Source organism: Ptychodera flava, chromosome 13, assembly GCF_041260155.1.
Source record: "Ptychodera flava strain L36383 chromosome 13, AS_Pfla_20210202, whole genome shotgun sequence".
In the NCBI taxonomy this organism is placed as follows: Eukaryota; Metazoa; Hemichordata; class Enteropneusta; family Ptychoderidae; genus Ptychodera; species Ptychodera flava.
In genome coordinates this window covers 35357189-35384802 of record NC_091940.1, presented here as the reverse complement: position 1 = coordinate 35384802, position 27614 = coordinate 35357189, and the positions used below count along the sequence as shown (strand labels likewise).

Below are 27614 nucleotides of genomic sequence, written 5' to 3'. Positions count from 1 at the left end.
ATTTATCTCCCTGTAAATCTTGTTTCGTATGACCGCTCATTAAAATTGTCCCACTCCTCCCCCTGAAATCCCTGACAACCGCAAACCTTTAACAGTCATAAACATATTATCATTCGAGTCCATATTCAATAAGCACTGAAGGGTGAATGGTTGAAACCACGTGACTATCCACAGAAAACACAGCGAGCGTTCAAGATAGTGCTATCGAGCAACGTGAGCAAATAGTGTATGAACTGATAGATGAAATCCGTTAAATGGCACAGCCTCATTTAAACATTCTTCTGCTACATACTATGCCGCACATAATACCTGGAAGAGCAGTTTATAACTTTAGCTTGTTCCTCTAACTCTACAACGGTTCGTTGCGCATGCTCTGAATATCTTCTCGATCCATCGTCTATGCGTCGTTCGTGTTCGTTGAAGACGTCTAGAAGGAATCCCTATTTTCTACCCAATCTATCAACACGACAATGACGGCAGTACATCCAGAGGTATGGTTTTATTTGATTTAAATTACTACTCAATGAGATAATTACAAATGTAAAAAATTGCATTTTCTTGAAAATCTGAACAGCTTTCACTTTGCTATGGCTCATACCCTTGTGTACGAAGAAATGTGCTGGCCATTTTGATGACACAATGAAAGGTGTTCTCCAAAGCAAAACTACCGTTTTGTGCACATTTTATCAGATTTTTTCGTTGTCAGACATAGGCTTTCTCCCATTGCATACACCCATTCCGGTTGTGCGAATATACACCGATTTCACATGTAATATCAAAGACTATTCACTTTTAAACAAGACATGTCAAAACGGTAAGTTAAAAGCTCTTCCATCATATGTTCTGGCAACTGGGTGGTAATTGGAGATTTTAAAGCTCAGACAGCTACTTGTCTGACATAAAAGTTTTACAAGGTTTGACAAACAAAGTGCATTATTCTATTGCTGCTACAGAAAAAGCAAGCAAGCAAACAAACAAACAAAGACAAACACCGTGCACTCCAGAATAGTTGACATTTTGTCAATGCATGTCTACATGACCCTCAGTAACATAGGCAACAACATGGTCTCTGATAGTTATTCTGATTTGCTTAGAAAACAACATAAATTGCTTAGGGTGTCCTGGTTTTACTTTTACAATAATTGTAATATCATGTCATCGCTATGATCTTCGGCGTTTCTGCCTTCCATTTTCATCACTTATTTTTGTTACAGCCATACGTGGGCGATACCAAGGGGTTGGTCGAAAACGAAGATGAGGATGTTGACATTGAAAGCATAGTTGGTGAAGATCATCCTGTGGAACCAGTCATTAAAGATCAACCCCGTCCGGCCACCAGTAAGACCGCTCATGCCAATGGCAATAACCCGACTACATCCAACAGCGACCAGCCCCAGCAGCCCCCTCCTGCGTACGCGCCACCAGAGCCAAACCAGCAGCAACCAAATGTGGTGGGGGCGACATCGGTTCCCATGCAGCCTATGCAACAGGGACAGGCTGGGGCGACGCTGGTTGTCCCGAGTCCGGTCGGCTTTGACCTGGCGGGAACACAGCTGTTTCAGGAGATGGCCAACGTTCACAAAAGCCACAAACAACTGACAAGTGTGGTACAACAACAAGCCCAGTCGATATTTCAGACGACAACACAACACTACCAAGCCCAACATGATAATATGTCATACGAACAAATATTATCGAGTGAGTTTTTTTTTAATATACCAGCCATGTTTCGACCACACTCACCTTGCTTAAACCTTGAAAAGTGTGGTGGAATTCCATCCACACGCCTCAAGTAAATGATGTACAGCTCATTGTAATGGCGTTCAGGAATAGCGATATGAAGTAAAACCCTTAAAATCACATATGCCAACTGAAGATGTCAATAAACGCACAAAGGATATTTAGTGAAATGCGCATGTCAATGATTTTTCCTCTTGGTGGTTTCTCTGTGCAGCGGGAGTAAAATATTACTTTTGGCAGGACTTTGATGAAGTTTGAGGAACGGCATCAGTCGTGAAACATGGCAGTAAGGCCACATGCCCATCCGCTAACAACCTAAATGTCCAAATTACGTGATTGGTCGGTCACGTCAATGTACCTGAGGAAAAGACGTCAAAACAGGCAACTTTCTAAGTGTTCAGCTGGCATGCATCGCATAAAGCTTAGTTGTTCCTTTCCTGAAATATCTCTTTTGGTTTGTTGAGTCCTAGATACTCGTATAAACTGTTCAAGTGACACCTAGAATAGACATACTACAGGTATAGAGGTACAATAGTCATGCAGCTTGTAAATTTGGACTACGTGTATTTGAAGGCTCAAAATGAGCGTAAGCAAGTATCCAACAATTATCTGGAATATATATTGAAAGAAATATCTAGACGGTAGAAAGGCGGACAAATTCCATCGCCCAAGGGACTCTGAGAAACATCTTGCTCTTTTAGTATTTGGATATTGTTTTAAAAGGGGATTGGAATGAGGGAGATAAAAAAAGAAAACGTTGCTCAGATATATGGCCAGACCATGACAACCAAGCCCACATTAAATCTTTTGAAGGTGAACAAACGGCATGAAAGGTTTTGTCTGGCGGATCATTCATAACGGTGAGCGGTGAGAGTCCTGAATGGTGTTTTGATCTTACATGCACAATAGTAGCAGTCATCAAAGGTGAATTGTTAGTGTAAAGGAAAGGTGAAATGTCAGTGATTGTGAATCTTTTTCTACGAACTGTAAAGTTAAGCAGCGTCAATTCTGAGAAATTCGTTGTTAAGTAGTAGGAGTATTGTCTGAGGTGAATGTTTAATGTCAATTTCGTTCTTCTCACTTTGGCTCCAACGAATTTCCGTACAATTCAATGCTCGGTAAATTGGACATATTTTTGTGATCATTGCGGGATCCGATCGAAACGTTTGCATGTCATGTGTGTGCGGGAAAACGTTCCCAACAACCACTGCAAAGTGACTAGCCACACAACTTGAGCATCGTTAACACGATTAGCATGACTGCAATGTTATCAAGATTTCAACTCGTAAAAAGTTCAGATATTCAATGGTCCAATCTTTCTTTTGCATTTCGTTAATAGCGTTGCTATTAAATGTTAACTATTCAAAAGAACACGTTTCTGATTTTAATGCTCTTTCGTATACAATATGCATAGTAATACGGAAATAAGTAAAATTAGTACTTGTCGTTTCTCGCTTGTCTAAAATAATTCCCCAAACTTTAATACAAACAACGACGAGAACGTATCGTATTCTTTTTTGTACCGTGTACATTCTTATGTGAATTCTTTTGCTGCATGCAGTGGTCATACCAATATCCATAGCAACCAGCCGTTGTCAAGGCGATTAATTCGTGTATATATCATAGACCACTTCAGTCTAAGATGGTCTTCACGCATAGAGACGAGACCGATTTCTTTCTGAAATTTATTTCTGCAATAAACCAACAGACTTTGGTCAAGGCTGCAAGCCTGCGAATGACTACATAACACAAGAAGTGAAGGGCCATGTATCGCTCCTATGAGGAACGACAGTTGATAACTTTCTACTTTCTTTTACAGCCCTGCTCTTCGAAGGGGAACGCCTGCTTCTCGGTGGACAATACATATACTACACCAACGTAATATTCCTCGATGAAAATGGCTCTCCTTCTAACGAGAAACCACCGATGACAAAGGGACGGGCTTTCCTAACAACCAACAGAATGTTGTTGCTCTCGGCGGAAGGAGCGACCAGTAAGTGATCTCATGGTCACCATGGTGACGGCACATACCATAGCATTTACCCTGACCAAACTCAAGAATAGCTCTCCTTGTTAGAAGTATATCCTTCTCTAACAAAGAATATATGACATGACAATTATCATATGTTCCGTAGCACAACTATATAGGTGTACATTTGACCCTTTCACCCTTGCGTCCAAGACGGAAGCTGCCTGGGCGCCATCTGGTCTCCATAAGGGAGCCGTCATTATTTTCGGCCTGGGGGGTCGGAGGAATGTGAAGGGGGTCACTCAAAAAGTCGAAAACTTCAGGGGGGTGCTCAAAATGTGGAGAGGAAGAAGGGGGTTACCAATTTTTTGGTGCAAAATAAATTGAAACACCTCTCAAATTGCACCATTGCACACATCAATTTTTCCAAATTTTCGATGCGAGAGGGGGGAACCCCTCTCATGCTCTTCCCCTTTGGGTGTTCTAACAGTTTTACTAGTAAAAAATAAATTGAAAAACCTCTCAGATTGCACCAGACTGAACCATTGCACACATCAGTTACGCAAATTTTTCACAGGATCTAGACGAAACTGAAGTGTTGTGAATTTATCATTTATTATCACAGAAACACATATTTAATTGACTTCAGGCTTTTCATTGGAAGTTGGCAGCTGGAAAAATTACAGAGAAGGTCGCAGATTTTACATTCCTGCATGTTCTTTTGTCTTCGATCTCTGCCAGAGGCAAACTGAGAACTTTTTTTTAACAAAATGTATTGTCGTCGTTTGGTTGTTGAATATTGTGACTCAAACACTGATCATGCAAAAATGTCATAAAAATACAGTGCTCAATATCATTTTCAAACACTTTTACCGAGTGCAAAGTAAATTGAAAAACCTCTCAGATTGCGCCATTGCACACAGTAATTTCTCGAAATCGATGCGAGAGGGGGGACCCCTCTTCATGCTCTCCCCTTAGGGTATTCTAACATAGTTTTACTCAGTAAAAAAGCCAATTAAAAACACCTCTCAGATTGCACCAGACTGCGCCATTGCACCCATCAATATATCAAAATTTTCCACGCAAGATAGAGGATACCCCCTCTGACACTACCCCTCAGCCTATTGCGTGTTCTCCCCATTTACTTTCAAATTCTGCCCAGTCAGATATCCTAGTGAAAACCCTGTCATGATTACCATCCAAATTAAACAATGCTATATTGTTGGAGAGTGGTTATGGCGCGTGAGCTTTTATACCTGTATTTTGTTGTCACTTTGAATTTCATTTTGTTGGTTTCACCTTTTTCAACTGTTATGAGATAACAGATAATAATTAATCTAGCAGGGATTTGAAAGGTCTTTACTATTGCTATATTTTTGTAATTTTTACAAAGACATGGAGTGGTATCTAACTCTTCTTGGGGGGGTCAGTAAATTTTTTGAGTTAGGGGTGGACCATTTGATATCTTGGGGGGGGGGGGCTTGGAAGACTGGTGGAGAGCCATTATTTTTGTTCCCACCTGCTTCACCATGAATTATTTTTTTTCTACAGGGCATATGCTGGCAACTTTTTTTTTTCACTTTCCTTCTTCGAGATATTTTTTTTTTTTACCAAATTTCGGTGCAATGTTTGTTTGCTTGGTTTTTCACACCCAGTAACAAGATGCTGTTCTATCGCACACAGACTATATTCAAGAAACTAAATAAAGATATGTAAATACATGTACATTTTTGATTCACTTTATAAAAATATCAGTTTATAGATCTTATTTATACCATGGGTAACACACTGAAAATACAAATCAAACAACCTGATTACTGAGTTCTACATTAAGCATTAACAAACTTACAGTGAAAACTTTTCTGAGAACATCACTGGTGTCATCAGAAGAGATGATGGTATCCTACATGTATAACAGTGTTCTCCCCCAGGATATTTTGACAAGAGAGCGAAAATGTGGTGCGAAGCACCACAAGCGACCGCGTAAGCGGTCGCGGGGGGAGGTCAGGAGGGGGTGTCCCCCCTCCTGCCGTTGGAGCTTTTGAAAAACAGAGATTAAAATGGTGTTATTTGATGGCACTTGGGGAGTATTTTTTCCGATTTTTTTTCGTATAAAAAACTCAAAGGAAAAGAGATCTGAGACAGTGTTCGATAACTTTTATTCCAGTTCACTGATTTCAATGAAGATTACATTTTTTGAAAACGAAACATTTATTCATCGATGTCAAAATTATCACCATAACACTCACGTATTCTCATCCTGATACACGTCCGGCCGAGCCTAAAAATAGGTCGTTTTGCTTTGGGAAGGAATACACAAGCGAAATTCTAACCTCCTAAAAAACTTCAGTGTACTCTGCTGTCCTTGGTTACCCTCAAGCTCCTTGGCATGTTTACTCAGCTAAGTCGGTTACCTAATGCACGGTCCCTATGGAGGGACCGTGGATAACGTAAGGCCTGAGCCATGCAAATATGGCTGCCATCGATATGAGTTGCACATGGGCCTTAGTATATAATGATCTCGGATGACAGCGAGATTTGCTAGATCGATGAGAATTACGTTTGCAGCCTGCAGGATCGACGCTCACGCTTGCATTTTGCTTGTAAATCACCGTCAACTTTTTATCTCGTACATTTTATTGTTTTATTTTTCAAAAAAATAAATCTTTTTCATTTCTGGCAAGGGGGCGCTTGGAATTTACAAGAGGGCGCCACGCCCTGGAGAACACTGCTAAGTATATATTTGTAAAATCATGTACATTTATGGCATTTACTTGTGCTTGAAAAAAATATGTCATTGTCTGACAAGTGTCCTGGTTTGAGTGATATTAGCAAGTTGAACAGTCCACTTGACTGACTGAGTCCACTTGACCCAGTTCATGGCAGGCTGTCTCTCTTCTTGTGGTATTTTGACAAAATCCATACATTCAGATTTACACATTTCTGGAAAACACTGGTGAGCAATTTCAATTTCAGCATACTTCCTCTAATCAGAAGGTCATGTATACTGTACAATTGTTCATATTCAGTGATTTAGAATATAAAGGAGATGACTGAGAGAAAAGCCGTCTCAGGCTGAAATAGTGTGAAAATCTTCCTCAATGAGACCACTGCAGACGAGTTCTTGTTTTCAGTTGCTGAAAGCTACAGTGATAGTAGCTGTAACTTTTGACAATTTTTCAGTGTTTTTGTTTGTGTATTTATTTCAGTTCCTCGTTTAATAAATTCTAAGTTATTGTTCCTCAAGCTTGAAATGGTTTATGCTTTATAAAACTCCAGAGCTACTGCTTGATTTTTATTGATGCTGCAGTGTGCATCGAACAATTGCCAAGATTTTTTTTTTCCGAGTCGCAATGGTCCATAATTGTTTTTTCCATCAGCCACTTAAAGCCAGATTTTTTTTTTCGAGCAATCCACCTGGCATCTTTTTTTCCCCCAAATCTTCCAAGCCCCCCCCCCCAAAATATCAAATGGTCCACCCTTAAAGATTGGGGTACTCAAATTCATCATGGTTGGCAGGGGAAGGGGTTACTAGAAATTTCGGAGTTTCCGATGAAATTCCTCCGACCCCCAGGCAGTAAATAATGACGGCTCCCTAAAGTGGCTTATTCGTTGCAAAGCCTCAGCGGTACTTTGTGCACAATGTAGACGATTGCCGCTGGTGATGTATGGCTGCTTTTTGTAAACCTCCTAAACCAAAACTTCGCAAAGTCTTTAAAACAAGCAATGTCAGACTGATTCTATAAAGCTGAGTTGATCCTTTGAAAAGGGGAGTAAATTGTTGACGGTTCTGTCAAAGTTAGTGCCTCTTCAGTTTCGTGAGACTCGTTCAGTCGAGGTCGCCGAGAGTAGCTGACCGTATGTTTGAAACACATTTGCATTTTCTTGGCCTTATCCTTTGGTTTTTTTGCAACGACCTGAGAGACAGGGTTGTTTTCGCTTATGTCGTTCTGCATCCTATAACGAGTTGAAAGACTGATCGACTAATTATGTCAGAAGCACCGTTTTACGAAGCAAACTATGACGTATTGCTGATATCTATATCACACGTTTCCTGATGAGTGTGCTAATGAGATTATCATAACGTTTACTCTAAGCAAACCAAAAACCTGGGCGTACCATACCACATGACTGTATTTGAAAAGAGCTACATTTGCAATGATTACATTTGAAGGAGATTTGTTTGTCTGGCTGTCTTTGATAGTCACTAAAGGACCTATCGGCAATTTTTTTTAATTCACGGTTTAATTTCAAAGAGAAAAAGTTGTTTCTTGAATGCTTGAGGAAATCATTCCTTATGAACATACTTGAGTCACAGCATGAACATTGTTAAGAGCGTTTGCTCGGAGTAATTTGTAAAATATGGATTTTGTGTTTGTATTTAAACTGATATAAGGCAAGAGGAAACCCACAGGTGAATACTTGCAGTTGCTTGCTATGGCTTGTGTGACGTCGTAAAAATGCAAATAAGCTCAGCAAAATTCGCACCTTTTTGTATCTTTACAGTGACGTCACTGAGGAAACCAGCCTTAACAGCAGGCAAGTCCAACGTGTATAACCTCTCTGTGTCCTTTGGAGACAGTATGTACCTGCAGAGCATCCCCATGGAAGGTTTCCGCAGCGTGGATCTCAGAGTTACAATCGGTGTAAGGACTGACACCAGCGTACAGGGCGAAAAACCACCGTGCAACCAGTTCTGTAGTGGAATCTGTTGTTGCTTTGCAAGATGCTGCTCGTGTTGTGAGGTAAGAATTGGACCATAATACCATAGAAATAGGTGGTCAAATTGTAGATGTTAAGTTTTTCTTCGCTTTCCGAGATCTAATGATTTTTTTCTTGGTCGGCATAGCAAGCATACACCTTGCCCCTTGAACTCAAAAAAGTTTTTTTTTCACTTTATAATTGTGTAAATATCTGTATGTAAAACTAGTAAGGCCCCCTAAACTTTTTTCTGCCGACATTTTCTCATTTTTGACTATCCGCTCAAGGGACCTTTCAAAGTTGACTTCGAAAACGAAAACATTGAAAGAAAAAAATAAACTCCTCATTTTCGACATTCGCTGTAAATTTAAAACTACATTTTCTACACTTAGGACTTTGTTGATGAATGAGTGCCCTAGTAGTAAAAGTTAAAAATATTCAAAGGGCCAGTAACTGTACCGTTTGTTGTTTTCTTTCAAAACTTACGTCGCATGCACATTCTTGTGTTCTTCCCAAAACATGTTTAAACACATACTATATGTATTTAGTTTGTTAACCCAGCGTCTTTACGTGTAAAGTGCAATGTTACTGTTGACATGTGAATTCTAGTCCAGACCAGAATCCACTTATCAATAATAGCATTACATTTTACACATCTACAGACTGGATTGACAAGCTGAATACTGCATACTGTCTATCTCAATATACTTAGGCAGCGGAACAAGAAACCATTGTTGGCATTAAAAAAAAAAATATTGGTACAAATTATCAAAAGTTACAGCTACTGGCACGTATTTACTATAATAACTCCCCAGCTAATTGCACATTGCACATTGCACGAAGAGAAAGCTGTACATTTCGTTTATCTCTTACACATCATTCTGCATGTTGGTTGTAAGGCATACATTCGGAACTTTTATAAAATATCCTGGGAGAGGTTACTACTAGGGAAAAAAATCAGCAGAGTGACAATTTATTCAAATGCGTCCAGTTTTTGCTTAATTTTGCAATAAATACTCTCATAACTGGAAAGTGAATGTGTAGAATTCTGAAAAACGCTCTACAAACTCTAGGTAAAGATGTCAACTCTTGGTGATTGCAAACTAATAGGGGAAAGCATTAATGCGTATAAATTCAATGTTATACCCTAGCTGGTGCGTTCGTTGTTGACTTTGTCAAAGTGGATCAAGTGATAATCTGGCGACAACGTCCATAGATAAGTAACTTACCCCTGTTTACTTTGGCGCATTAGACAATCAAACACATCAGGTAGTAGATGCAGCATAGTAATAAAACTTCGCATAAGATTATCACAGGACAAATACATGACATAGTGAAGGACAAAAATTTACATTTGCAAAATCAATGCTAAGATAAGACCAAGACACCCAAGGTTGGTCGTATGAAGCTTTATTGGCAATATCGTAGTCCGGTGTATTAATATAAAATAAACAATAGCAACAAGAAACCTGTGCTGGGAACAAAACACCCCTACCCCCTCCCAACTCCCGGAGACAGACATGAACGTTTCCCCTATGATCTCACGGCTAGCTCAAGATTTTGAAAGATTGAAAGTTACCTTATACGTATCTCTCTTGTCCATCAATAATTACACCAACAGCTTGAGTGTTGTATGAAGAAGTGGAGCGGAGGCTACCAACACACAGAGAGCCTCAACGAACGCCACGTTACCATAGGAACACTGATGCCACCTTGGGGAAAACGGATGATGGTCAGGATCCATTTCGATCCATCGATGCGATTATCGTTCATCAATGAGTTCTTGGTCGAGATGCAGCGCTATGCTCAGAACCTGAACAAACTAGACTTGGCTCCCGTCCAGTTTCTGCCGTGCCAGTCAATTGTTCGACAGTGAGTAACACGCCCGCTGACGTGTTCAATAATGCCGTGGACTCAAATATACAACTCACGAGCAAATACAAATATGAAGACATAAGAAAAATAATGTCGCTCGACATTCCACATATAAGAAGTATATGCTTATACTTTGGGAAGTAACATATCAAGTACAATAAAGTTGCAAATTGTACGTTTTTATTTTTGTGTCACACTTTGTCACAATGCGCCTGGAGGTATTTACATATTCACAGATAATACAAGCATTTCTGGAGGCTTTTAAACCAGTCCGTCCTGATATTGTGTACATAATTTTTCTACTATAATATCGTAAGCGTAAAAGTTACTTTTTCCCACAGTTTTGATGTGTTCTCAGCTAACGAGTATTTATCACGTAGACTTATCTCTTTTGGTTCACGAACAGCAGTTTATAAACATTAAATGCAGTCAAACTTCACGTTACAGCAGCTGAAACTTTTTGATTTATTTTATTTTGTGCTATGCCTTAGAATTGCATTTCTGCATTAAACGTATATTGTACTTCTTTTCTACTTTGACAATCCATCCTATTATTGTTATATAAATGTACATTATAGAAAATGTAATTGCATTCTCTCTTCCGTCCATTGTGATCTACTAACCTGTCTTGAGAATATAATGTGATTTTTTTGCACATGCAGCATTTCAGGTAATGTCCATATTTTATATAGTGACAGTGGTGATCTTTCAGTCTTTGTTGCGTTTTCAATGTTTTTATCAAGATATTTTTTAATTTCTATTTGCTTTAGCAACTTGAAGATAGACTCAATGCAGGGTTTCATGCGAGTTGCAAACTTGTCGCAAGAAATTGTGTAGTCAAAACCATTTTAAAGTTCCTAGATTTCGCTAATTAGTAAGTAGTACGAGCGCACAATATCAACGTAGTCACGGCGTTGACAGATATTTTTGTAGAGGAAAGTGGCGATTCGATACATAGTGGCCAAGAGATAACAAAAATTGCTATTATAATACAATCAGAAAAATATATTGCCTTTTTCATCTTGAATAAAATTTTAAACAAGTACATGTGTCCATTGAATCGTATGGTATTATATTTAGGCCCATAGACCCATTACATTACATCTTTGTACATCGTCCCCTCCTCGGGTGGGTGTTGTATAGTATCCCCACCACTAATTTATAGCCCTAGTCCGCCAAGGGTTGTTTTGAAAGAAGGTTCCTGCCAAAATACACCCTTGAAAAGATACTCTGCGTCTATACTCTCTCGTAACTTGCAGAAGGTTCAGGTCGCCAGGGGAAGAAAGAGTCAACTGAGTGATTAAGTTACCCTCATTTGCATAGGAATTTTTTTTAATCTCCTACATTCAAAGAATGTTGTTAGTATAGGAGCTTTTCAAAAACGTAACGTTTATATTAAGGACTACCACAATGACTGAACGCAAGTTGATTTTGTCGAATCTTTACCTTAAAAGGCCTACTTTTCGTTTTTTTCCAAATCGCAGGATTCTTCTATTATGCTATTTATGGAAAGCTTTGTTACCGAGTCAATGTTCATTCAACATACAGTACTCATAAAGAGAATAGAGAAGTTACTTTCATCGATATGAAACACAACTAGAAGAAACGAAATGGTCAAAATTACTGTGTAATTGTGATCATGTGATTTTAATGTGAAGGTTTCTCATGTGGTGTTCATATAATATATCTATATATCTACATCTATCTCTCTCTCTCTCTCTCTCTCTCTCTCTCTCTCTCTCTCTATATATATATATATATATATATATACATATATATTATACACACATATATGTGTATAATATAAATATATAAATATATAATTGTACACACACACACACATATATATATATATATATACATATATACATATATATATATATATATATATATATATATATATATATATATATATATATATATATATATATATATATACCGTCTAAAGATTTATTTATTTATTTATTTATTTTACGGGTGAACATCACCAAGGCCCAAGAACAGACTCTGAGAAAACAAATATAAACAAACATACAAGCAAACAGTACAAAGTAATAATATCTGTAATTTAAGTTTCATGAAAAATGACCTCATTACATTACTTACCCACATATTTGCGTCACTCCCTGATAACATACACGTCATCTTCTGCTGAGAGAACTGTTATTGATCGATCTTACGGATGTGACAGTGTCTCATAAATATTTAGAATGATACAATCATTGCCCAATCGTTCACGTAGATTTGGTAAATGTATCGGTTTAAGGAAATTCAGATTTGACAACTGTAAAGAATGCATACGATGTGATGTTCATTTTGTAAAATGTCGCCTTGATCTAAACACTGCCACGGATTAATAGATGGAGCAACCATAACATGTAAAATCTCCAACATTAAAAACAATACATTATAAAATCGAAATGTAATATTTTTGTACATTGTTTTAAAATCGTACAGTCAGATAAACAAAGCATTACATTTCAAGGAGGGTTCAGTAGCGCAGAGTCAACTCCCCGTACTTCGTGTTTTGTATGACCGCTCAATGAAATTGTCCTACTCCTGCCCCTGAAATCCCTGACAACCGCAAACCTAGCCCTGTAATACTGAGTCAAAGCATATCATCATTTGAGTACATATTCAATAAGCAGTGAAGGCTGAATCGTTGAAACCGCGTGACTGTCCACAGAAATCAAAGCGAGCGTTCAGGATGGTGCTATCGAGTAAAGTGAGCAAATAGTGTATGAACTGATACATGAAATCAGTTAAATGACACAGCTTCATTTTAACATTCTTCTGCTACATAATATACAATACCTTGAAGGGCAGTTTATATCGTTGACTCTCGAACGTTTCAATGCGCATGCTCTGACATATATTCCCACTCCATCGTCTGAGCATCGGCGTGTTCATTGTTACACCAGTTGAGAACGTCAAGGTTAGGAGGAATCCCTATTTTCAACCAATTTATCAAAACGACAATGACGGCGGTACATCCAAAGGTATGATTTTATTTTGATTAAATTACTACACAATAGGATAGTTACAGATGCAAAAAATGGCATTTCCTGGAAAATCTGAACAGCTTTCACTTTTGCTTTGGCTCATACCCTAGTTTACGTAGAAAATACACAAAAGACGATTACGTCTTAAATCATTGCTTTGCGTTGTAATCAAGACATTTTCGGTAATGTAGCTCGTAATTTTTTTTATAGTTTTTTAAATATTGTTTATTTTGTATGCGTTTAGATTTTATCGTTTTTTTATACTTATTGGATTTTAATTCTGTGTGTTTAATTAGAACCTCATGGGAGATTACGGCCTTATTTGGTAATAGTGATACGATTTGAGCATGTAAATTGGCAAACCTTTAATGTGAAATAAATAAAGAAATAAATAAATAAATAAATAAATAAATAAATAACAACGTTTATCCGTGGGCCTAACCCGAGTAAGATGTAAAAATTCGCTGGCCATTTTGATGACGCAACGAAACGAAAAACACTACCATTTTGTACACATATTCTCAGATATTTGCGTTGTCAGAAATCGGCTTTTTCTCATTGCATTTACATAGTCCGGTTGTGCGAATTTACATATTCAAAACGGTAAGTTAAAAGACTCCTCCATCATATCTTTTGGCAACTGGATGGAAATTGGTGATTGTAAAGCTCAGACAGCTACTTGTCTGACATGAAAGTTTGACAAACAAAGCTAATAAATCTATTGCTTCTATAGGAAAAGCAAGCAAGCAAACAAACAAACAAAAAAAACAGACAAAAACAAAGCACGCGCTAGAATAGTCAACATTTGTCAATGCATGTCTACGTGACCCTCAGTAACATAGGCGACGACATACTAGTATTCGCAGACAGTTATTCTGATTTGCTTAGAAAACAACATAAATTGCTTAGGGTGTCCTGGTTTTACTTTTACAATAATTGTAATATCATGTCATCGCTATGATCTTCGGCGTTTCTGCCTTCCAGTTTCATCAGTTATTTTTGTTACAGCCATAACGTGGGCGATACCAAGGGACTGGTCGAAAAGGAAGATGAGGATGTTAACATTAAAGTATAGTTTGTAAAAATCGTACAGTCAGATAAACAAAGCATTAAATTTCAAGGAGAGTTCAGTGGCGCAGAGTCATCTCCTCGTACTTCGTGTTTTGTATGACCGCTCAATGAAATTGTCCTACTCCTGCCTCTGAAATCCCTGACAACCGCAAACCTAGCCCTGTAATACTGAGTCATAAGCATATCATCATTTGAGTACATATTCAATAAGCAGTGAAGGCTGAATCGTTGAAACCGCGTGACTGTCCACAGAAATCAAAGCGAGCGTTCAGGATGGTGCTATCGAGTAAAGTGAGCAAATAGTGTATGAACTGTTACATGAAATCAGTTAAATGGCACAGCTTCCATTTTAACATTCTTCTGCTACATAATATACAATACCTGGAAGAGCACTTTATATCGTTGGCTCGCAAACGTTAAATGCGCATGCTCTAAAATATCTTCTCGCTCCATCGTCTGAGCATCGGCGTGTTCATTGTTACACCAGTTGAGAACGTCAAGGTTAGGAGGAATCCCTCTTTTCAACCATTTTATCAAAACGACAATGACTGCCGTACATCCAGAGGTATGATTTTATTTGACTGAAATTACTACACAATGAGATAATTACAGATGCAAAAAATGGCATTTCCTGGAAAATCTGAACAGCTTTCACTTTTGCTTTGGCTCATACCCTATACAATACCTGGAAGAGCACTTTATATCGTTGGCTCGCAAACGTTAAATGCGCATGCTCTAAAATATCTTCTCGCTCCATCGTCTGAGCATCGGCGTGTTCATTGTTACACCAGTTGAGAACGTCAAGGTTAGGAGGAATCCCTATTTTCAACCAATTTATCAAAACGACAATGACTGCCGTACATCCAAAGGTATGATTTTATTTGACTGAAATTACGACACAATGAGATAATTACAGATGCAAAAAATGGCATTTCCTGGAAAATCTGAACAGCTTTCACTTTTGCTTTGGCTCATACCCTAGTTTACGTAGAAAATACACAAAAGACGATTACGTCTTAAATGATCGCTTTGCCTTATAATCAAGACATTCCCGGTAATGTGACTCGAAAAAATGTTTACCTGTGGGCCTGTTAACCCGAGTAAGATGTAAAAATTAGCTGGCCATTTTGATGACGCAACGAAAGGTATTCTCCGACGCAAAGCAGTATCCTTTTGTGCACATATTCTCAGATATTTGCCTTGTCAGAAATCGGCTTTCTCTCATTGCATTTCGCATTCCGGTTGAGCGAACGTACATAGTCACAACGGTAAGTTAAAAAGCTCTTCCATCATATGTTTTGGCAACTGGATGGAAATTGGTGATTTTAAACCTCAGACAGCGACCTGTCTGACATGAAAGTTTAACAAAGTTTGACAAATAAAGCTAATAAATCTATTGCTTCTAGGAAAAGCAAGCAAGCAAACAACAAACAAACAAACAAAAACAAAGCACACGCCAAAATAGTCAACATTTGTCTGCGTGACCCTCAGTAACATAGGCGATGACATGGTCTCAGATAGTTATTCTGATTTGCTTAGAAAACAACATAAATTGCTTAGGGTGTCCTGGTTTTACTTTTACAATAATTGTAATATCATGTCATTGCTATGATCTTCGGCATTTCTGCCTTCCATTTTCATCAGTTATTTTTGTTACAGACATACGTGGGCGATACCAAGGGACTGGTCGAAAAGAATGTTGACATTGAAAGTATAGTTGGTGAAGATCATCCTGTGGAACCAGTCATTAAAGATCAACCCCGTCCGGCCACCAGCAGTAAGACCGCCCATGCAAACAGCATTAACCCGACTACATCCACCATGGACCAGCCCCAGCCTTCCACGACCTTCACCAATGTTCAGCCCCCTTATGCGTACGCACCACCACAGCTAAACCAGCAGCAACCAAATGTGGTGGGGGCGGCATCAGTTCCCATGCAGCCTATGCAACAGGGACAGGCCGGGGTGACACTCGCTGCCCCGAGTCAGGTCAGTTTTGACTTAGTGGGAACACAGCTGTTTCAGGAGATGGCCAGCGTTCACAAAAGCCACAAACAACTCACCAGCGTGGTGCAACAACAAGCCCAGTCAATATGTCAGACAACAACTCAACACTACCAAGCCCAACATGATAATATGTCATACGAGCAAATATTATCGAGTGAGTTGTTTTTAATAGCAATAACTTTTCGACCACACTCACCTTGCTTGAATCTTGAAAAGTGTGGTGGAATTTCATCCTCCACACGCCTCAAGTAAATGACAGCTCATTATATGATATATGAAATTGTGTTGGCGTCCAGGAATAGCGATGTGGAGTAAAACCCTTACAATTACACATGCCAACTGAAGATGTCATAAACCCTCAAAGGATATTTAGAGAAATGAAAATGCCATTTAAAATGATTGTGCCTCTTGGTGATTTCTCTATGCGTGGGAAGTAAAGTAGTACCTTTGACACGACTGTAATGAAGTTTTAGGGACAGCATCGGTCGTGAAACCTGGTAGTTAGGCCACATTTTCATCTGCTAACAACCTAAATGTCCGAAGTACGTGATTGGTATTTCAATGTACCTTAGGAAAAGATGTCAAAACAGGCAACTTTCTTATAGTTCAGCTGGCATGCATCGCATGAAGCAGAGCTATTCATTTTCTGAAATATCTGGTTTGTTGAGTCCTAGATACTAGTAAACTGTTCGAGAGACACTTAGAATGCAGACATAGTATAGGTAAAGAGGTAGAATGGTCGTGCAGCTTGTAACTTTGAGGTACGTGTATTTGAGCGTAAGCAAGTGTCCAACAATTATCTTGAATACATTGAAAGAAACATCTGGACGGTAGAAAGGTGACAAATTTCATTGCCAGCAGGCAGAAAGATCTTGCTCTTTTCCTTCGTCTGGACTCAATAAGTTTAGTGTTTGAATACCTTTGCAAACGGAATTGGAATGAGGGAGATAAAGAAAAAAGAAGTTGCTCAGATATATGGCCAACCATGACAACCACGCGTAGATTTGCCTCTCCCAATCTTTTGAAGGTGAACAAACGACATGAAAGGTTTTGTCTGGCGGATCATTCGTAACGGTGGGCGGTGAGAGTCCTGAATGGTGTTTTAATCTTACATGCACAATAGCAGTCATCAAAGGGTGAATTGTAAGTGTAAGGAAAAGTGAAATGTCAGATAACGTGAATTTTTTTCTACGAACTGTAACGCTTAGCAGCGTCAATTCTGAGAAATTCGTTGTCGGGGAGCCTCTAGTTATTATGACGGAGGTGGGCCGGAGGAAATTTAGGGTGGTCCATCATGTACAATGTGACCCTCCCCCTGAAACCCTTTCTAAAATATGACCCTCCCCGATGCCTCTTTCTAAAATGTGACCCTCCCCTACCTCCCCTCTTCCAAAATCAAAAGTTTGAAATGTGTGTATAACCTTGATAGAACTGCTAATTTTGTTATATTACATGCAAGGATATTATAGGGACATTTGCCTTTAACTTTTGTTCGTACTTTTAGTTATCTTGTTCAGTGTATCAAATGCTGATTTCTGTCCAACTCTCTATAGCATGTTAGTATGTCAAGTATTGTGCTTGTCAACAAAGCCAATACACGTGTAATAACTGTACAAAAATATAGGATGTGTTATTAAGCTGAGCGACTGAACAGAAATTACAGGGGGAGGCCGGTGTATTTTAGTGGTGGGTTGCAATTTTTCGCAAAAGCATTTTTGAAAGGTTTACCCGTGGCACAATTCGGCCAACCAATAAACCAATTTGCATTTTCAAAAAAGAAAATCGAAATGGAGCTAATTTTCAATTTTCAAATGGTTTTAACATCTTGATTATTAACTTTTAGGCATATTTCTAAATCTAAAATATTTGGGCTGAGATTGAAATATAGGAAACAGGTGTATACTGCTGTGACGATGGCACTTTACGGCCATTCAAATTTCCCTCTGACAAACTCTATTTCCCACAATTCATATTTCCGTTTTTTCAATTTCCAATATACCAAATGTCCGATTTTCCAATTTCATTTGGGGCGTGGCCCAGTATCTTTTCATACTACGGCGGAAATAATTGTATCGAATTGGAATTAAGGTGTAACATTTATCTCAGTGTGACCAAATGTACTGGGGCGGGGCTTGGTTACGATAATTGGCACAAGATACTTTTAAAAATTAGCGGGAATGAGGGACTGGTCAGTTTCTTCGGCCTTGGAGGCCGGTGGATTCATGGGGGTCACCCTGTTTCACTTTGGTGATGGGGTCACCTATTTTGATATGCCCAATTAGGGGGTCAGTGTGTTTTTAAATTTCGACACGGGTTCATACTTGCCTAAAATGCATCGTGCTAGCCATGACTTTCCTTATTCAGTTTCATTTTTCGGCACGCCCTCCCGGCGCGTAACTTTCCTAATATGAGGTTATTACGAAAATACCGCAAAGGATTCACGAGGACATTGGCGCAGCGTATCCCTCGACGCGAAGCGGAGGGTGATGCACGGCGCCGATGTCATAGTGCATCCTTTGCGGTATTTTCGTGATAATCTTATTATTATACATCTTACATTCTTCACTTGGACATCAAATTGTCTAGCTGTGCAGCTAGGGGTGGACCATTTGATATCCTGGGGGGGGGCTTGGAAGATTTGGGAAAAAAAAAAAGATGCCAGGTGGAGTTGCTCGAAAAAAAAAATCTGGCTTTAGGTGGCTGATGGAAAAAAATTATGGACCATTGCGACTCGGAAAAAAAAAATCATGGCAATTGTTCGATGCACACTGCAGCATCAATAAAAATCAAGCAGTAGCTCTAGAGTTTTATAAAGCATAAACCATTTCAAGCTTGAGGAACAATAACTGAATATGAACAATTGTACAGTATACATGACCTTCTGATTAGAGGAAGTATGCTGAAATTGAAATTGCTCACCAGTGTTTTCCAGAAATGTGTAAATCTGAATGTATGGATTTTGTCAAATACCACAAGAAGAGAGACAGCCTGCAAACATTTTACTATTATCGTTTGCGCATAGAAAACTCATAACAATGAAAAATGCGTAGAGACTCAATCCAATGCGTAATATTATTACGCATTGGATCGACTCTCTTTACATTTTTTCATTGTTATGAGTTTTCTATATACGCATGTTTTATTCGTAAATGCGAACACTGTTATAGTGAATTATCTTACCAATGTTTTTCTTAACAAAAGCGAATGTGTTTTGATTAGAATTGAATGAGTTTGATGGTTTTGGTGAAACTTCTATGTGGTAATGAAGAATGGGAAATGGGCAATGAAATGAGCAGACAGCAGGTGATTTAAGATTAAATGTTACATCTTCACTGCAAATAAAACCATAAGTGTGTCATAAATAATACAAACAAAACAAAATCATGTTTTTGTTTTGTTATATGTGAGCCACGTCTAAGACACACAACAAAAGTACTGTTTCAGTCAGTAAATGTCACCTCAGATGCCACCAGAGAAAACCATTTCCACTCCAAAATTTCATTTTTCGCCTTGCGAGAGGGGGGACACCCCCCTCTCGCGCTCTCCCCCCCTCGTTCGCTACGCTCACTCGCCACTCAGTCGCTTCGCTCCCTCGCAGTCCACCTGTCTACTTTCTTAAATTACCCAGCTACTTTCAATGTAAGGACAACAATAACAAGTAAATGCCATAAATGTACATGATTTTACAAATATGTTTTTGTAAAGTGAATCAAAAATGTACATGTATTTACATAACTTCATTTAGTTTCTTGAATATAGTCTGTGTGCGATAGAACAGCATCTTGTTACTGGGTGTGAAAAACCAAGCAAACAAACATTGCACCGAAATTTGGTAAAAAAAATATATCTCGAAGAAGGAAAGTGAAAAAAAAAGTTGCCAGCATATGCCCTGTAGAAAAAAAATAATTCATGGTGAAGCACGTGGGAAAAAAAATAATGGCTCTCCACCAATCTTCCAAGCCCCCCCCCCCCCAGGATATCAAATGGTCCACCCCCTATCTGTTGGCGGAATAGGGTGCGTGGCTATGCAGGTCATCAAAAGGTCAACCCCGCCTTTTGATGACTCGCATAGCGGCGCACGCTACAACGCCATGCGCCAACAATAGCTGCGTTTCCACAGCTACAAATTGTCAGAGTAGTGACCGCTTTAATACAATATCAACATTTTTTCTTCCGATTTATAGTGCAAATGTAGAACGCTATCTCAGACGGCTTCTGCAAGCTCTGGAGTGTGTGTACTAGTACTACACACGTACATACAGAGCGCACGAGGCTGAACACACTGGCCAGTCCCTAACATCGTCTCACATACTGGAAAACAAGAAAAAAACTGTTCTTTGGTTGGTAGAGTGCGCGTGCACTTCAGGCAATGAATTTAAGTGGTGGCGTTCAGTCGCAAGAAATTCAAGAAATGGGTGATAAAGGAAGAAGTCACCGCGAAGTAGGTGTTCATCTCCAAAATGTTTTGCCCAGGGCAAGTGGTATCTCTGAACGAACTGTTAGACGATGATATCTCAAACATGATATCAAACGCCTTTAAGGTCAAGATTTTGATCGGGTTGGAATAGGTGCAATTCATAAAGTGAGCCGGCATATGGATTAAAACTATGATTTTGGGTTACTTAGATCATTATGAGGAGAACATCATTGCGTACAAAGATTGACAGCTGAATAAATTGATCAGATAAAATTAAATGTGGATGCCGCGCTCTGATTGGGCTGATGACTGTCACAATTTACACAATGTTCCAGTTTGCGACGTTGACGGGAAGCGCGCAAAACTTCAGCAGGTCAGGTCAAACTGATTATATCGGACTTTCCTTTCCGGCGGCCGCAACACTATTGTTCTTTGTATGTTCGTTACTCGATCCATTGATCGACTTGCCCGCGCAAACAACTGTAAAAATTTGATGCATTCCTAGGCCAAAGATAGATACTATCAGCTGCCACGCCCCAAATGAAATGGGAAAATCGGACATTTGGTATATTGGAAATTGAAAAAACGGAAATACGAATTGTGGGAAATAGAGTTTGTCAGAGGGAAATTTGAATGGCCGTAAAATGCCATCGTCACAGTAGTATACACCTGTTTCCTATATTTCAATCTCAGCCCAAAGATTTTAAATTTAGAAATAGGCCTAAAAGTTAATAATCAAGATGATAAAACCATTTGAAAATTGAAAATTAGCTCCATTTCGATTTTCTTCTTTGAAAATGCAAATTGGTTTATTGGTTGGCCGAATTGTGCCACGGATTGTTTACAGAGAGAACACTATGGATATTTTTCCTAATACAAAGCTAGCTGTGTATTTTAGACATTGGATAATTGACATAAATGTACTTGATAAGAAAAGGCAATCTGATTAAAATCAGATGTAGAGTACGGCGACGTCTACTTAAGCGTACGCGATATTCTCTTGCTGTCGTAGTGAGGCGACAGCAAGAGAAGACCGCGTACGCGTAAGTAGACGTCGCCGTACTCTACATCTGATTTTAATCAGATTGAAGAAAGGTTGATTACAAGTGCATATGTGTACAAGAAATTTGATTTGCAATTTCACCAAAAATTATACACAGTTGATCCACTATATATGGGAGTCTATGAGGAAAGTACGTACAATTCTTTCCGATATAAAATTGGCAATATCTGTGCATTTATAGACGTTTTATAATTGATATAAGTATACTTGATTAAAATAGGGTGGTCACAAGTACATATGAGTACAAGAAATTTAATGTTGGAATTTCACCGAAAATGTTGATTTACTATCCATGGCAGTATTGTTAAGTTTCCTTTACACAACTCATTCAGACTTGAAAGTTCCCCAAATGAAATGGGAAAATCGGACATTTGGTATATTGGAAATGGAAAAAACGGAAATACGAATTGTGGGAAATAGAGTTTTTTAAAAGGGAAATTTGAATGGCCGTAAAGTGCCATCCTCACAGCAGTATACACCTGTTTCCTATATTTCAATCTCAGCCCAAAGATTTTAAAAATAGAAATTGGTCTAAAAGTTAATAATCAAGATGATAAAACCATTTGAAAATTGAAAATTAGCTCCATTTCGATTTTTTTTGAAAGTGCAAATTGGTTTATTGGTTGGCCGAATTGTGCCACGGATTAAAATGTTACCCTCCCCAAGGTTGTTTGTAAAATGTGACCCTCCCCGGGGGCAGGTTTGTAAAATGCGACCCTCCCCCAAATTCCTCCGGCCCACCCCTTATACTGAAGGATCCCTTAAGTAGTAAGAGTATTGTCTGAACGGAGTATTTAACGTCAATCTGTTCACTTCGGCTCAGCGTATTTGATGTAGGTAAATCGAACACATGTTTTTGTGGTCAATGCCGGATCCAAACGAAACGTTTGCATGTCTTGTGCGTTCCGGAAACGTCCCCAACAACCACTACAAAGTGACTAGCAACACAACTTGAACTTGTCAACATGATAAGCATGACTGCAATGTTTTTCACGATTTCGACTCAGCAGAAGTTCAGATATTCAATAGTCCAATTTCTTTTGCATTTCGGAAAAAAAACATCGTTATTACATGCTAAACTATTAAGCAGATTGAACAAGTTTCCTATTTTACTGCTCTTTTCCATGTAATATGCATACGGAAATAAGTGCTCGTAGTTTCTCGCTTGTTTATGTCTTAAAATAAATCCCCACTCATTCGTTCTGGTGTCTTTAATACACCACAAAGCATGATGTGCATGAATCGTATTCTTTGTTTTACCATGTACGTTCTTACAGCCCACTGTGGTCTAAGACGGTATTCATGCCATAGAAATGTGGCCGATTTCTTTCTGAAATTTATATCTGCATTAACCAACAGACTTTGGTCAAGGCTGCAAGCCTGCAAGAAGATGATGGGCCATGTATCGCTCCAATGAGGAACGACAGTTGATAATTTTCTACTTTCTTTTTCAGCCCTGCTCTTCGAAGGGGAACGCCTGCTTCTCGGTGGACAATACATATACTACACCAACGTAACATTTCTCGATGAAAATGGCTCTCCTTCTAACGAGAAACCACCGATGACAAAGGGACGGGCTTTCCTAACAACCAACAGAATGTTGTTACTCTCGGCAGAAGGAACGACAGGTAGGTGATCTCATGATCACCATGGTGACGGGACGCTCACATACCATGTAGCACTTACCCTGACCAAACTTATGAATGGCTCTTTTTGAAAGAACTGAGAATATCCTTCCCTAACAAAGTAATATGATGCGAACCCGCGTTCCGAAGCCCAACTGAATAGGTGTATATTTGACCCCTATGCGTCCAAGACGGAAGCTACCTGGGCGCGATCTGGTCTCCATAAAAAACCTAATTCGTTGCAAAGTCTCAGAGGTACTTTGTGACAATAAATGTAGACGATGGCGTCTGGTGATGTATGGCTGCCTTTTGTAAACATCCTCAACGAAAACTTCGCAAAGTCTTTAAAACAAGCAATATCAGACTGATTTTTTTAAAGCTGGATCCTTTGAAGGGAGAGGGGGACTTATTGATTACCGAACATACGGTTCTACCAAAGTCACTGCCTCGTCAATCTCGTGAATCTCAAGGTCGCCAAGAGTCGCATATCGTAGGTTTGAACACATTTGCATTTTCTTGGCCTTTAATATCCCTTCGGTTTTTTGCAACGGTCCTAAGAGACAGGGTTGTTTTCGCTTATGTCGTTCCGCATTCTATAACGTGTAGAAAGAGTGATCGACTAATTATGTCAGTTGCACCGTTTTACAAAGAATACTATGACGTATTGCTGATATCTATACCACATGTTTGTGGATGAGTGTGCTAATGAGATTATCATAAGGGTTACTCTATTAAAGCAAACCAGAAACCTCGGCTTACCGTACCACATGATTGTATTTGAAAAGAGTTACATTTGCAAGTTTACATTTGAAGGAGGTTTGTTTGTTGGGTTGTATGAGACAATCTCTAAAGGAGCTATCGGCATTTTTTTTTAATTCATAGTTTTGTTTTAGAAAGAAAACGCATTTCTTAATGGCTGAAGTTAAACCATTCCTCATGAATGTAGTTGAGTCAAAGCATTAACATTGTTCAGAGCAGATGCTCAGGGTGATTTGTAACATCCAGATAAATATGGATTTTGTGTTTGTATTTAAACTGATATAAGGCAAGGCAACTCACAGCTTAATACTTGCAGTTGCTTGCTACGGATTGCTTGACGTCGTAAAAATGCCAATAAGCTCAGCAAGATTCGCACTTTTTCGTGTCTTGACAGTGACATCACTGAGTAAACCGGCTTTAACAGCAGGCAAGTCCAACGTGTATAACCTCTCTGTGTCCTGTGGCGACAGTATGTACCTGCAGAGCATCCCCATGGAAGGCTTTCGCAGCGTGGATCTCAGAGTTACAATCGGTGTAAGGACCGACACCAGCGTACAGGGCGAAAAACCACCGTGCAACCAGTTCTGTAGTGGAATCTGTTGTTGCTTTGCTAGATGCTGCTCGTGTTGTGAGGTAAGATTTGGACCACAAGGTCATAGGAATTGGCGGTCAGATTGGAAAATGTATTACTTTCGTAGCTGTTTTATTGCTCGACATAGCAAGCACACACCCTGCCCCTTGAACTAAAAAAAATTGGCACTTTACAATTGTGTGAATATCTTTATGAAAAACCAGTAAGGCCTTTCCCCCTGAATTTTTCTCCGCTGTTTTCCAAAATTTTTCTCCGCTGTTTTCCACATTTTTGGCTGTCCACATGACATAGTGAATGAGATAAAGAAACATTTACAAAACCAGTGCTAAGGTAGGACCAAGACACCTAAGGTTGGTAGTATCAAGCTTTATTGGCAATATCATAGTCCGACGTATAAATATAAAATAAACAAGAGCAACAGAAACCTGTGGTGAGAAAAAGATCTAGACACCCCTACCCCCCGCCCAACCCCTGGAGACGGACATGAACGTTCCCCTATGATCTCACTGGTCTCCTCAAGATTTTGGAATATTTAAAGGTATCACTCTTGTCCATCAATAATTACACCAACAGCTTGAGTGTTGTGCGAAGAAGTGGAGTGGAAGCTCTCAACACACACAGAGCCTCAATGAACGCCACGTTACCATAGGAACACTGATGCCGCCTTGGGGAAGACGGATGATGGTCAAGATCCATTTCGATCCATCAATGCGATTATTGTTCATCAACGAGTTCTTGGTTGAGATGCAGCGCTACGCCAAGAACCTGAACAAACTAGACTTGGCTCCCGTCCAGTTTCTGCCGTGCCAGCCAATTGTTCGACTGTGAGTAACACGCCCGCTGACGTGTTCAATAATGCCGTGGACTCAAATATCCAACTCACGAGTAAATACAAATAAGAAGACATCAGAAAATAATCTCGTTTGACATTCCACATAAAAGAAGTATATGCCTATACTTAAGAAACCAACATGTAAAGTACAACAAAGTTGTAATTTTTACGTTTTTATTTCTGTGTCACATTTACCTATTTACAGCCCATACAAGCATTTCTAGGGGCTTGTAACCGGTCCGTCCTGATATTGTATACAGAATTTTTCCACTTATCGTAAACGTACAAGTAACTGTTTTGTCACACAGACCTATCCCCTTTGGTGCACAAACAACAGTTTAAGGACATCAAATGTAGTCACACTTCACATGGCAGCAGTTGACACTTTTTTATTTTTCTTTGTTTTAGACCATATGCGTTAACAGTATTGTAATTCTTCATTAAACGTATATTGTACTTCTTTTCAAATTCGACTTCTAATTCGACAACTCCATCCGATTATTGTTATATAAATGTACATTATAGAAAATGTAATTTTATTCCTGTTTATCTATTGTTATATACTAACCTGCCTCCGTTAGCATGCAAATATAATATACTTTCTGCACTTGCAGCGTTTCAGGTAACTTCAATGTTTATAAGGTGACAGTACTGTTACCTGGACTGCTTAGTTTTTATTGTATTTTCAGTGTTGTGGATCAAACTATATCTTCATTTCTGCTTGCTGTAACATGATAGGCTCAATGCAAGATTTCATGTGAGAAGCTAACTTGTCGCACGAAAATGTGTGGTCAAAACGATTAGTTGCATTATCCAATATTTGATAGTTTAAATGAAAGAGATAAGTTTTTTTGTACATTTTAACTTCAGATGATACGCTGTCTCTCATGAAATATATTACAAACACTATGTTTCCCCCAGCAGCTGCAGGTAAAGACATAGACAACAATGTTTTATGCAATGTTTTGTTTTGTTCTTGCTGTACTGCACTTTCCGAAGTGTATTGTTGTGCAATAAAGTGATTAAAGTGATTAAAGTACAAAGTTCCAAGATTTAACTGATGAGAAGTATTACGAGCATTCAATATCAATGTTGTCACGGCGTTGAAAGATATGTTTGTAGAGGAAAGGGAGTGGTACATTCATAGTGGTGAACAGGTAACAAAAATTGCAATTATAATACAATCAGGAAATGTATTGCCTATTCATCTTGAATTAAATATGAAACGAGTACATGTGTCCATCGATTCGTATAGTATTGTATTTAGGCCCATAGACCCAATACGTTGCATCTTCGAACATCGTCCGCTCCATGCAGCTCGGTTAGGTAGGCGTTGTGTAGACTCCCAAACCATCAATTTATAGCCCTTGTCCGCCAAGGGTTGTTTTGAAAGAGGCTCCATACCCTAATAAACACCCTTGAAAAGGTAATATATATATATATATATATATATATATATATATATATATATATATATATATATTATATATATATATATATATATATATATATATATATATATATATATATAGACGTGGATCCACGTCTAGCAATACCTATGCCCTGCGGAAACGCATCGAGCAATATACATTGCCTGAATTGACACCAAGCCACTGATATATATATATATATATATATATATATATATATATATATATATATATATATATATATATATATATATATATATATATATATATATATATATATATATAAATACCGGGCGACGCGCTGACCATTAATTAAAATTAATTAAAAGCCAAAAATTAACGGGCAAGGCTTGCCGAGCCCGTTAATTTGGCTTCCCTCTAGCCCGCGCCCATAAATAAACGTTAATGGTCAGAGCGGAGTCTGTTGTTTCCATTATATTATCAACGAACCGAACAAAACCGTCAAAATTTGCGAAAATTTCCAAGCGAACGACAATTGGGCCCAGAACTGAGCAATACACGACGTACTGT

At 38.8% G+C, this 27614-nt stretch overlaps 2 protein-coding genes across 5 annotated transcripts; both read left to right on the top strand.

Moving 5' to 3' along the window:
* Positions 1–103: 103 nt before the first annotated feature.
* On the top strand, positions 104–11330 carry LOC139148282 (uncharacterized). Its single transcript, XM_070719638.1, has 5 exons — positions 104–491; positions 1215–1698; positions 3560–3733; positions 8216–8454; positions 10032–11330. Exons 1-5 carry the CDS (start codon positions 471–473, stop codon positions 10284–10286), a joined length of 1173 nt encoding a protein of 390 aa, XP_070575739.1. The 5' UTR covers positions 104–470; the 3' UTR covers positions 10287–11330.
* Positions 11331–13114: 1784 nt separating this feature from the next.
* LOC139148281 (uncharacterized) lies at positions 13115–26890 on the top strand. Of its 4 annotated transcripts, none has more exons than XM_070719636.1 (5): positions 13115–13284; positions 16018–16519; positions 23300–23473; positions 24624–24862; positions 25395–26884. In XM_070719636.1, exons 1-5 carry the CDS (start codon positions 13264–13266, stop codon positions 25647–25649), a joined length of 1191 nt encoding a protein of 396 aa, XP_070575737.1. In that variant the 5' UTR covers positions 13115–13263; the 3' UTR covers positions 25650–26884. The 4 variants fall into 4 exon arrangements, with proteins under 4 accessions (XP_070575737.1, XP_070575736.1, XP_070575738.1 ...); XM_070719635.1 differs by lacking the exon at positions 13115–13284 and adding an exon at positions 14755–15227 and having other exon boundaries at positions 25395–26890; XM_070719637.1 differs by lacking the exon at positions 13115–13284 and adding an exon at positions 14833–14923.
* Positions 26891–27614: the final 724 nt, after the last annotated feature.

Coding starts and splice junctions, on each gene's coding strand:
- LOC139148281 (XM_070719634.1), top strand. CDS start 15,489: ATGACGCAACGAAAGGTATTCTCCGACGCAAAGCAGTATCCTTTTGTG. Junction 15,627..16,017: donor GAACGTACATAGTCACAACG/GTAAGTTAAAAA, acceptor TTTTTGTTACAG/ACATACGTGGGCGATACCAA. Junction 23,474..24,623: donor CTCGGCAGAAGGAACGACAG/GTAGGTGATCTC, acceptor GTGTCTTGACAG/TGACATCACTGAGTAAACCG.
- LOC139148282 (XM_070719638.1), top strand. CDS start 471: ATGACGGCAGTACATCCAGAG. Junction 492..1,214: donor TGACGGCAGTACATCCAGAG/GTATGGTTTTAT, acceptor TTTTTGTTACAG/CCATACGTGGGCGATACCAA. Junction 8,455..10,031: donor GATGCTGCTCGTGTTGTGAG/GTAAGAATTGGA, acceptor TTACACCAACAG/CTTGAGTGTTGTATGAAGAA.